This window comes from Arachis hypogaea, chromosome 19 (genome assembly GCF_003086295.3).
Source record: "Arachis hypogaea cultivar Tifrunner chromosome 19, arahy.Tifrunner.gnm2.J5K5, whole genome shotgun sequence".
Lineage (NCBI taxonomy): Eukaryota > Viridiplantae > Streptophyta > Magnoliopsida > Fabales > Fabaceae > Arachis > Arachis hypogaea.
The window spans coordinates 1734762-1747181 of record NC_092054.1 but is presented as its reverse complement, the minus strand read 5'-3'; the positions used below and the strand labels follow the sequence as shown (position 1 = coordinate 1747181).

At 33.6% G+C, this 12420-nt stretch overlaps 2 protein-coding genes across 3 annotated transcripts; both read left to right on the top strand.

Annotated features, from left to right (window-relative positions):
• Positions 1-796: 796 nt before the first annotated feature.
• Positions 797-4162, top strand: LOC112775709 (uncharacterized). Of its 2 annotated transcripts, none has more exons than XM_025819538.3 (2): positions 797-2679; positions 3858-3996. In XM_025819538.3, the coding sequence occupies exon 1, from the start codon at positions 1431-1433 to the stop codon at positions 2664-2666; it is 1236 nt and encodes a 411-aa protein (XP_025675323.3). In that variant the 5' UTR covers positions 797-1430; the 3' UTR covers positions 2667-2679; positions 3858-3996. The 2 variants fall into 2 exon arrangements, with proteins under 2 accessions (XP_025675323.3, XP_025675322.3); XM_025819537.3 differs by having other exon boundaries at positions 829-2679; positions 3855-4162.
• A 5485-nt stretch (positions 4163-9647) lies between these two features.
• Positions 9648-11847, top strand: LOC112775884 (uncharacterized). Its single transcript, XM_025819781.3, has 2 exons — positions 9648-11163; positions 11292-11847. Exons 1-2 carry the CDS (start codon positions 9772-9774, stop codon positions 11379-11381), a joined length of 1482 nt encoding a protein of 493 aa, XP_025675566.3. The 5' UTR covers positions 9648-9771; the 3' UTR covers positions 11382-11847.
• Positions 11848-12420: the final 573 nt, after the last annotated feature.

Genomic DNA, 12420 nt, shown 5'->3' with positions numbered 1-12420 from the left:
AAAGAAAAAAATAGAAGAATAAAAGATTTACCACACACGCCTCAAGGGCATATCATTGCAAACCTCCTGTTAATAACCTTCTCTCTAGCACTACGCCTTGGTCCCGCTCATCCTGATCGATTATTGTGTATCCCGTATTTGTAACTAAGCCAATATTGTATTTGTGGCACCACTCAATGTATTCTTATTTTTCATTAATTACCATAACATATAGCTAACACTTTTTTTATATTTAAATTAAGAAAAAATCTAGAGACTAATTATAATATAAACTAACTAAATTAACTCCTTTTTATTTTTAGATTTTGAAATTCAAAAAGTTAGGATAGTAAAATCTTTTTTATAAAAATTTATTTTCAATTAATTGACTAGAGTTGATTTTATTCTTATTTAGTACCAAATATAAATAATATATTAATGTCTAAACTCTTAAAAGAATATCTAATTCCAATATAAATCACCCTCAACCGACACTTTTAATTTTTAATTTAAAATTTTAAAAATACAAATTATAAAAAAATGTTTATAATAATTTATTTTTTAATTAATTAACTCTAATGGGCTTTGGACCTAATTAGTTCTCTAGCCGAACTCATGCATAAATAATTACAACGATACCCACTTTGACAGTTTATAAATTTACATCTTTTAAATTTTAAATTTTATTTTAAAAGATAAAATAGATCTAAAATATTTATTTTATATAAAAAAATATTAAAAAAATTATTTAATAATAAAAAATTTCCCTTTATTCTCTAAAATAAAAATAAAAAATTTAGAGAGTAAATGGAATAGTTTATAATCCCAGACTTTTTCTCTAAAACCTTTCCACACAAAAATCGTAGACAATGGCTCCACAGCCGCCGCCACCATCATCATCATCATCATCATCAAGAATTTGTAGACACCAAGAGCCACATTTACCAGATGAGTGTTGGGAATTAATTTTCAAACACATCAGCGACCATCTAGATCACGAATCACTCTCCCTCGTCTCACGCCAGCTCCTTTTCCTTACCAACCGCCTCCGCACCGACCTCTCCGTTCTCGACCCTGTCCCCCCTCTCCTTCCCGCCCTCCTCCGCCGTTTTCGCAACCTGACGACCATCAAAATCACGCGCTACTTCACGGGTGACATCAACGCGCTCCTCTCCCAAATCGCTTTGTTCGACCTACCCTCACTCCGTTCCCTCGACCTGTCCCACCAACCCACCTTCCCTCACATGGGTTGCGACAATTCTCCCAAAAGTTTCCAACTTTGAAGTCACTCAACTGTTCCTTCACGCCTCAGGATTTGGGCTTAATTGTCGAGTGCTTCCCGAACCTCGAAGAAATCGACGTGAGTTTCCCTCCGAATAATTCTGATGAGATAACAGATTATTCCCGTGTAATGGCCTTTGCTTCAGGGCTTAAGAAGCTTAGAAAGGTGAATGTTTCAGGTAACCGTAAATTTCGGAACTCTCCACATTTTCACCTTGTGTCAGAATTGTCATTTTTTAGAAGAGCTTATTGTTCTTAAATCAACCAGCAAGCTTAGTGTGATAAGACAGATGGCTAACGCGATCCGTCAGAGACCCCAATTGAGGTCTTTGGCTTTTAGCGGTTCGCATGATAAGATTTCGGAGTTCATTGATGCATTGGTAAATTTGAAGGGTTTGACTTGTCTTGAGTTGTCTTGGTCGTGCATATCTGACGAGGTCTTGTGTGCTGTTGCGGAAGAAGGCCTTCCCTTGAGGAAACTCTCTCTGCAATACAGTATCGGATATGGATACCATGGGATTTCTCGCTTGTTGAGAAAGTGTAACCATTTACAATATTTAGATCTTGAGAGCACAGAATATCTGAATGATCAGCGGGTGGGTGAGTTGTCTTTGCTTCTTGGTAACTTAAACTTTGTGAAACTTAATAGGAATAGAGAGCTTACTGATTTGAGTTTGTTCGCCATAATGCGTAACTGCCCTTTGATAACTGAGATCAGGATGGAAAGTACCTGTCTTGGGAAGAAGAAGGTGGAGGAGAATTTTTTGGTTGTGAATTATTCTCATGTGAAGTTTCTCTATTTGGCTAATAATTTATGGCTTGGTGATAGAAGTCTCACTATACTTGCTTCCGTATGCCCAAACTTGGAGATAATGGATTTGAGCGATTGCGGGACCCATTCAAAGGGTGCTATTGAAGTTTTATCGAGGTGTTGTAAGATTCTTCGCTTGGACTTTGCTCATTTAGGATACAAGGAGTTTCCGTTTAAGGTTAACTTTGAAGTTCCTACATTGTTCGTGTTGAATTTGTCATGGTCGATAATTGGCAATGAAGAACCCTCTCTTATTTCAAAGAATTGTTACAACTTAAAAGAACTTAAATTGGAATATTGTAGCAAAATCACGGCGAGTGGGGTAAAGCAGGTGGTAAAAGATTGCAAGCAACTAAGAATGATAAGTTTGTATTCTTGTAAAAACATATCTACTGATGTCATTGCTTGGATGTTATTGGCAAGGTCATCGTTGAGAAAAATAACATTTGCTAGTGACACGGGCCGGAGGGATCTCTCTCTACGTCATGGATGCGTTGTTGGCTGGGATCTAAGCGGTGGTTGGTTGGGACTAAGCGGTCGTTGGTTGGGATTCCGTGGGATTACTAACGTAACTGATTCTCTCCTAATCCGATAGGTCAATAACTAAGGTGTGTTTGGATTTGCTATGGAGAAGAGAGAAGTTTGTTTGAACTTCGCTTCATCTTTATGTTTGGCAATATTTTTATTCTATAAATGGCAATATTTTTATTCTATAAATCATAGAAGTGATTTTTGTCTTCAACTCACATTTACCAAAAGCTAAAAATTCTAGCTTTTTCGTTCAGCTTTTCACGTTGGATTTAACTTCTATGTACTAATTATGTTCTTTATTATTTATATATTTATTGTTTTCTTTTTCTAATATATCTTTTTAATATTTTTTATGCATATTATTTTTTTTATAAAATTCTGTTTTTTTATATGAATTCTTTTACTGTTATTGTTATTTCTTCTTTGTATAGAATGTTTTTTTTATTTTGTATTATGATTCTATTAATCTTATTAGAGTATTAAAGAATACTGAGAATACTAAAAAAAATATTAAAATTTATTTAAATATTTAAAATAAAATTATAAGATAACATAAAATAATTATTTAAATTCATGTCCTTTTCTATAATTTTCTATCTAAAAGTGATTTTGAATAATGTAATCTAAACGATATTTAGTTTACTCTAATCCATTTTGAATAAAAATTACCAAACATAATTCACGTTAATACTAACTCACATTTGATCAAAATCACTTTTACAAAATCAATTTTATACAAACCGTCATTTGTAAACGGTAATCCAAACATATATTAATTTATTGCAGATTTAAATTCTATTTAAAAATTTGTCACTGCATTCATAAGGCGGGATTCGAATCTTCCAACACTTGCTTACTTGAACACTTGCTTACTTGTATGTTACTAAGGAAGAAGCTCTACACTTTCTAAGGATAAAGAGTTTTGGGCCGTTACCTTTGGTTTTTCACTATTTAAGAGTTTGAGTCTTGCCAACAAGTATTTTAAAGGATTTGATAAATAATAAAAAAATTATATAGTTAAAATCTTTTAGTATATTTATAATGTATTTATTAAAGAAATTTGATCATTTTTAGTAGTGGTAGTAATATTACCAATCCTCCAAGAACACTTGTTTAAAAAGAAAACTTAGAATATTAATTCCCTTCATTTATTACTTTATTAGTCTTGTTCTTTGTTTTGTTTCTCTTTTCTATTTATAAGCTAAAGAAGATATCTTTTTTTCTCTTTTCTATTTATGGCTTCGGAGAGTAGCAGGCGTGAAATCATTTGCGAGACTGATAGCCTAGAAGCTTTCTTGTTCAGCAAGAGAATACCTCCATGCATAGAGAAGAATCTGACCTCCTTCTAAAGATTATGGAAGCACTTCACCGAAATTATACACTTTTGGTTGATTTGTTTTAGGATTAATTAATTTTTCATTTAGTCAAAGTTTCTTGCCTTGCTTAATTGGTATGTTTAATGGAGATTGAATCTCAAACTCTTTTCACATATCTAGTACTATGTAATCAAAAGCAAATCTGTTATATTAACAAGCTAAGCAAATAAACTTTAAAATCGAGGGTTAGTTATCTCACTTAATCACTTAATTTAAAAGGTAAGTTACTACTAAACTGAAATTACTTTCTTGTTCTTCATTAACCAAATGGATTATTATCTACTTGAGCAGAAAAACGCAATGATATTTTTGGGTTAATAGTAAAATGCTCCTTAAAAATTAGGTATGTACTTTAAATTAGTTTTTGAAAAATATAATCTTAAGTCAAATTGATTTTTTTTAATCAATTACACCATAATATGCAACACTTTATCAATATCATTTATCATATAACAAATTTGATTTATTGAAAAATCTACAAATACATTCATAAATTTTGTCATAATTTAACCTTAATTTATTGAGAAATAATTTGTTCACTTTTCAAAAGACAAAATTTTTTTATTAATACTTTTAATTAAAAAATAAAAAAATGGTACAGAATTAAGGGCCTTCAGTACCATGCATCACATTATAGGATAAATGATGCTCAATGATATATTGATTCAACCCCTGCAAGTTTGCGGTCTCATCCATAGACACAACTGTTGGCTCCTCTGGCACCATCTCATCCCTCAACTCAAGTTGTAATGACATAAAGTGTCTATTGGTACAATGATGGCTCGCTGAGAACTTCTCATCACACCAATAACATAACCCTTTTTTCTTTTTACTTTGGACTTCATCCAGAGTAAGTTTTCGAGTGGAATTTCTGGTAGTGTTTGGTAGAGACTGTTGTGGTGGTGTAGGAAAAAGTGGAGGAAGGAATTGGTGTGCATTAGGTCGCGGAGTAGCAACAACAGCTTGGTTAGCAAACTGGGGGCGATGGGCAGCCGACCCTGTAGCGTGACGGGATTCGAGAGTAAATTTATCCTCATACAATCTTGCCAAAGTCACAGCACGCATCAAACTCGGGAGACACTGAACTTTCACTTCCCTTCGAATAGCCTATCTTAATCCGCTTATAAAATAATCCCTAAGGGTATTAGGCGGTTTAATCTGAGTACAATTAGCTAAAGCAACAAATTCAAAATAATACTCACTCACTGTTTTATGTTGTTGAAGCTTGAAGAGCAATTTCTTGGGAGACTCGAACAATGAAGGTCCAAAGTCGAGCTCAATCTCCCTCTTGAGTTGAGTCCAGGAACGAAACTGTGTCACTCGCTGTGATAATTGATACCATGGAATGGCCGCTCCCGACATTTGAACCGCTGCTAAACCCACCTGTCCTTCATCGGGAACCCGCAAGAAATCGAAATATTGATCCATGGAGAAAATCCAACCCAAGGCATCACTCCCATCAAATTTCGGCAGATCGACGTTCACCTTCGAGGTTGTAATCCCGCGCGAAATGGCGGGTCCCTAGTTGAGTTCACACCATATGACGAGAAGGAGAGTTGGAGCGGTGCAGATTATGGAGCAGTTGCGTAATAGAGGACTGAAGCGTGTCAAATTTGAGATTTAGAGGCTCTGGCCCTCTCAGCTCTATGTTCCTCCGCCGCCGATTCAATCATTTGGTAAAGTTTTCTTAATCTCTGCCTCCATACCTTTCATTCTCGTGTTGTCCCTGACAGACATGATCAGTGAAAACACCAATGAAAGGGTGTTGCAGTAAAAAATTTCACTAACAAAAAATATTTATGGGTAAAGTATATTTTTTGTTCTTGAAGTTTGACAAAAGTTTCAAAAATATCCCTAAGTTTTATTTTGTTTCAATTTTGTCCTAAAAGTTTCTATTTGCATCAAATATACCCCGAACGGCTAATTTTTCAAAAAATTTAAGACCAATTCAACAACGATTTCATAAGAACAACCCTCAACACAAGTAAATCAAGCATAGTTTTCATGCATTATTGTTAGATTGGTCTTAATTTTTTTGAAAATTTAGCCGTTAAGGGTATATTTGATGCAAATCGAAAACTTCTAGGACAAAATTGAAACAAAATAAAACTTAAGGGTATTTTTGAAATTTTTGCTAAACTTCAGGGACAAAAAATATACTTTACCCAATATTTATTCAATTATGTATGGAGAGGTAACGTCAATTTCAATGGACAGTAATTTCAGAAAGTACTAAATGATGTGATAATAACAAATGAAGTCATAAAAGAATTAAGAAATAAAAATTCGGCTGCATCTCAACTACAGGGAGTATCCATCAAGAGACCTGGAAAAGGAGGAAGAGATTTAACAATTACAAAAGAAGTAGCAATGAAAAGAATAGAAGAATAAAAGGTTTAGTGTCCCGTATTTGTAATTAACCCAGTATTGCAATTTGTGACGCTCCCTTCATGCATCTCCCTTTTTTTATTAATAACCATAACATATAGCTAACACTTTTTTTATATTTAAATTAAGAAAAAATCTAGAGACTAATTATAATATAAACTAACTAAATTAACTCCTTTTTAATTTTAGATTTTGAAATTCGAAAAATTAGGAAAGTAATTTTTTTAATAACGAATTTATTTTTAATTAATTGACTAGAGTTGATTTCATTCCTATTTAGTATCGAATAAAATAATATTAGCTAAATGTCTAAACCATTAAAAAATCTAATTCCAATATAAATCACCTCAACCGACACTCTTAATTTTTAATTTTAAAATTTATAAAATACAAATTATAAAAAAAATGTTTATAATAAATTTATTTTTAATTAATTAACTCTAATGGGATTTGGACCTAATTATTTTTTTTTTGGTTTACCCAAACGGTATCCCCCAACCTGACAGGTTAAGGACTAATCCGTCGCGGATCTAAGTTCCATTTAAGGGTCTGTTGTTGGCCAATGAGTTGCTGCTAGGGATGTGCATGGGCCGGGTGAAACCGGGTTTGATGTGACCCAGACTCGGCCCGAAATATATATCGGGCCTATTTGTTAGACTCGAACCCAGCCCTAGACCCGATGAAACTTGTACACTTTTGGGCCACGATTATACCGGGTAAAACCGGGTGAAAATCGGGCCGTTAACATTATATTACCTTGATACCTTCTTGTAAGTTAGCAGGTAAAAATATCCAAATTTACAAAACTCCAACCATTATTTGACATGGTAAAATTTACTTAGAAAAATATAACAAGAACCAAGTCTTCTCTAAAATTAAAGCATAACCATAATCAATACTAATATTGCCTAATAACACCAAATATTTAAATCAATACAAATAACACAATATTATGCATTAGTCTAAAGTCTTATGTATTTTAAACATAAAATATTAACTTATAGTCTTATATATAATGACTAATAACACAAAATATGAAGGTTTACAATACTTAAATTCCACATAATAATAGCCATCATCCATCACTAATAATACAAAATATTAATTGTGTATGATGACCGGGCCACCGAGCCGATTTCGAGTGACCCGAGCTATGGTCCGGACCCGACCCTAAATAATGATCGGGTCTATTTTTGAGACCCTTATCCAGCCCTAAACCCAATAAAATCACACCAAATTAGCTCCTAAAGTGTTCGAAACCGGGCCGAATTTTTGGGCCGGGCCAGACCATGCACACCCCTAGTTGCTGCATGTACAAGGCGGGATTCGACCTAATTAGTAGGGCTGGCAATTCATACCCTACCCGCGGGTACCCAACCCAGTCCAACCCGTTCGGGTAGGGCAGGGTCCGGTCTGGGTATGCCTGCGGGTAGGGTAGGGTACGGGTTTAGGGTGTACCCTACCCTACTCTACCCGCACATCATATATAACACATATTTTATAAAAATTAGGTATATAGTGAAGGAAGTGAGAGTTGAACCCACAACCTCCCTTATGTAATGACTTACAATAAGTGAATAACCACTAAAACTAGTTAGTTAATTTAGTAATTTAAACCATTAAATTTTTATTTTTTATGTTATTAATATGTATAAAATTCGAAATGATTGAATTTTATATTTACTTTGAAAAAATTTGATATTTCTGCGAGTAGGGTAGGGTAGGGTAGGATTTAGAATTTTAAGGTGCGGGTAGGGTTAGAGTTGAGAGATTCTCAACACGCAGATAGGATTAGGGTAGGGTCCAAAGTCCAAACCCTACCATACCCTACCCATTGCCAGTTTTCATGTTAATGGAAGAGAAAGGATTTCTACAGCTCCCACTAAGCTTGTTCACATTTAAACTAAACTACTTTATTGTATGAATTCAACCAATAGAGGAGTGGAATACTCAAAAAGTAGTGGCAGAAATCGAAACAATCGTAGGGGGGCGTAGTCGTTGTTCTTAGTTCTCTGTAAGTTGATTGCTTCCCGAAATTTAAGTGACTGATTGTGCTGAGTCGGATACCTCTTTCAAACGTCTTACTAAATGGACTTCGTTCCTTGAAAGCGCTCTCTGCTTGATAAATAATAAAAAAAAGAGACACTAATGATAGATGTAACACTAAGCCAATCTGAAAAGTTGAGTAGAATCAATCAACTGGCATACCTTGAATCCAGTTCTACTAATTAGTTCTCTAATCGAACTCATGCATAAATCATAAATCATTTACAACGATCCTCACTTTGATCATTTATAAATTTAGATCTTTTAAATTTTAAATTTTATTTTAAAAAATAAAGTATTATCTAACAGTATTTATTTTATAAATGAGATTTAAAAAAAAAATATAAAAAATTTATTAATAATAAAAAATTTTACTTTATTCTCTAAAATAAAAATAAAAAATTTAGAGATGTAAGAGCAACTCTAATGCTAAGAAATAGAGTTCCTTTTCTGACATACGAGGACTCAATTATCATTAGAGTGAAAAGGGAAAGAGGGCTCTTCACGGGGATCAAGGTTGAGAGTCCCTCTAAGCATGGACTTGCAACAACCAATAAAATCATGCCATGTGGTAAGTTAATAAAAAATAAAAAAATTATTAAATATATATATTAAATACTTATATATCTATTTAATTAATTATTTATATTAATTATTTAATAATTAGTTATATTAAATTACAATTAATATAAATAATTATGTTAAATTAATATAAAATATTATTTATATTGTTATATTAAATCATAATTAATTAAATTTATTTTATATAAAAAATAAATTTAATTTTTATATATTATAAAATAATTTTTAGTTGAATTATTTAATTTTATTTATAAAATTTAAAATACTAATTAAATTTAAGTTATTTATTTTAATATTTTATAATATTAAATTATTTTAAATTTATAAATTTAAATAATATTATTATATAAAAATAATAATTATATTAATTTTAATTATTTAATTAATTAATTAAGTGGATCAAAATAGGGATTAAAGTTAGTTTCTTCTAATGGAGAAGAGAGAGATTTATTGAGTTCCTATTTATTGGTTATGGCGCAAAATTTGATATAGAGTCATTTTTTATGAGATAAGTTTGCTGCTGGAGATGGTGTAAATAGAATAGTTTATAGAGGAGTGCTAGGGGGCCAGCAGAATTTGTGATGTTTAGCCATCAATTAGCCATCATCAATATTTTCAATGGTGTGAGATGACATCTAATAGTGTAGGATTAATCATTTTCTTTTCGATGATTAAGTGCTGTCCAAATTTCAACAAAAGTGTTGGTCCCCTAGATTTTCTCTAGTTTATAATCCCAGACTCTTTCTCTAAAACCTTTCCGCACAAAAATCGTAGACAATGGCTCCACCGCCGCCGCCACCATCATCATCATCAAGAATTTGTAGACACCAAGAGCCACATTTACCAGATGAGTGTTGGGAATTAATTTTCAAACACATCAGCGACCCTCTCGATTACGAATCACTCTCCCTAGTCTCACGCCAGTTATTTTCCCTTACCAACAGCCTCCGCACCGACCTCTCCGTTCTCGACCCTGTCCGCCCTCTCCTTCCCACCCTCCTCCGCCGTTTTCCCAACATGACGACCATCAAAATCACGCGCTACTTCACGGGTGACATCAACGCACTCCTCTCCCAAATCGCTTTGTTCGACCTACCCTCACTCCGTTCCCTCGACCTGTCCCACCAACCCACCTTCCCCTCACATGGGTTGCAGCAATTCTCCCAAAAGTTTCCAACTTTGAAGTCACTCAACTGTTCCTTCATGCCTCAGGATTTGGGCTTAATTGTCGAGTGCTTCCCAAACCTCGAAGAAATCGATGTGAGTTTCCCTCCGTATAATTGTGATGAGATAACAGATTATTCCCGTGTAAAGGCCTTTGCTTCAGGGCTTAAGAAGCTTAGAAAGGTGAATGTTTCAGGTAACCGTAAATTTCGGAACTCTCACATTTCCACCTTGTGTCAGAATTGTCATTTTTTAGAAGAGCTTATTGTTCTTGAATCAACCAGCCGTCATAGTGAGATAACTCAGATTGCTAACGCAATCCGTCAGAGATCCCAATTGAGGTCTTTGTCTTTTAGCGGTTGGCATGATAAAATTTCGGAGTTCATTGATGCATTGGTAAATTTGAAGGGTTTGACTTGTCTTGATTTGTCTTATACGCCTATATCTGACGAAGTCTTGTGTGCTGTTGCGGAGGAAGGCCTTCCCTTGAGGAAACTCTCTCTGCAGTACTGTAGGGGATATGGATACCATGGGATTTCTCGCTTGTTGAGAAAGTGTAACCATTTGCATTATTTAGATCTTGAGAGCACAGAATTTCTGAATGATCAGCGTGTGGGTGAGTTGTCTTTGCTTCTTGGTAACTTAAACTTTGTGAAACTTAATGGGAATGAAAAGCTTACTGATTTGAGTTTGTTCGCCATAATGCGTAACTGCCCTTTGATAACTGAGATCAGGATGGAAAATACCTGTCTTGGGAAGAAGAAGGTGGAGGAGAATTTTTTGTTTGTGAATTATTCTCATGTGAAGTTTCTCTATTTGGCTAATAATTTATGGCTAGATGATAGAAGTGTCACTATACTTGCTTCCGTATGCCCAAACTTGGAGATGATGGATTTGAGCGATTCCAGGACCTATTCAAAGGGTGTTATTGAAGTTTTATGGAGGTGTTGTAAGATTCAACGCTTGGACTTGGCTCATTTAGGATACAAGGAGGTTCCGTTTAAGGTTAACTTTGAAGTTCCTACATTATTTGTGTTGAATTTGTCATGGTCGAGAATCAGCAATGAAGAACTCTCTCTTATTTCAGAGAATTGTTACAACTTAAAAGAACTTAAATTGGAATATTGTTACAGGATCACGGCCAGTGGGGTAAAGCAGGTGGTAAAAAATTGCAAGCAACTAAGAATGATAAGTTTGTATTCTTGTCAAAACATATCTACTGATGTCATTGCTTGGATGTTATTGGCAAAGTCATCGTTGAGAAAAATAACATTTGCTAGTGATGCGGGCCGGAGGGATCTCTCCCTAAGTCATGGATGCGTCGTCGGCTGGGATCTGCGCGGTCGTCGGTTGGGATTGCGCGGTTGTTGGTTGGGATTGCCTGGGATTACTAATGTAACTGATTCTCTCCCAATCTGATAGGTCAAGAACTAATTTGTTGCAGATTTGAGCTCTATTTAAAAGTTTGTCGGTAGCCAATGAGTTACTGCATTCACAAGGCGACAAGGCGGGATTCGAATCTTCTAACACTTGCTTACTTGTATGTTACTAAGGAAGAAGCTCTACACTTTCTTAGGGATGAAGAGTTTTGGGCTCTTACCTTTGGTTTTTCACTATTTAAGAGTTTGAGCCTTACCAACAAGTATTTTAAAGGATTTGATAAATAATAAAAAAATTATATAGTTAAAATCTTTTAGTATATTTATAATGTATTTTTTAAAAGAAATTTGATCATTTTTAGTAGTAGTAGTAATATTACCAATCCTCCAAGAACACTTGTTTGAAAAGAAAACTTAAAATATTAATTCCCTTCATTTATTACTTTATTAGTCTTGTTCTTTGTTTTGTTTCTCTTTTCTGTTTATAAGCTAAAGAAGATATCTTTTTTCTCTATCTTGCATTATTTTTCTTCCAATGATATTAATTCTCTTATACAAAAATTATATGTCTAAAATTTATGACACAAGAACTTATAAATTCTTGTCTATTCAAGTATTATGGAATAACATAATATAACTCAGATTAATAACATCTATGTTATCCTAATAAAATTACTACACTTCTTTCGTTTTAAAGTATGTTACTTTTACTTATAAAAAAGAGTGTATTATTTTAAAAATTCAATGTATTAACAATAAATTATATCTAAATACACTAAACAAATTTAAAGTGATAAATATTTTAAAGTGTGGCTACTGATTCATTTAGTCAAAGTTTCTTGCCTTGCTTAATTGGTATGTTTAATGGAGATTGAATCTCAAA

Excerpts from the sequence above, each read along its gene's own strand:
- LOC112775709 (XM_025819537.3), top strand. The coding sequence starts at position 1,431 with ATGTTTCAGGTAACCGTAAATTTCGGAACTCTCCACATTTTCACCTTG.
- LOC112775884 (XM_025819781.3), top strand. The coding sequence starts at position 9,772 with ATGGCTCCACCGCCGCCGCCACCATCATCATCATCAAGAATTTGTAGA. Across the intron at positions 11,164-11,291 it reads ACAAGGAGGTTCCGTTTAAG|GATCACGGCCAGTGGGGTAA; the intron begins GTTAACTTTGAA and ends ATATTGTTACAG.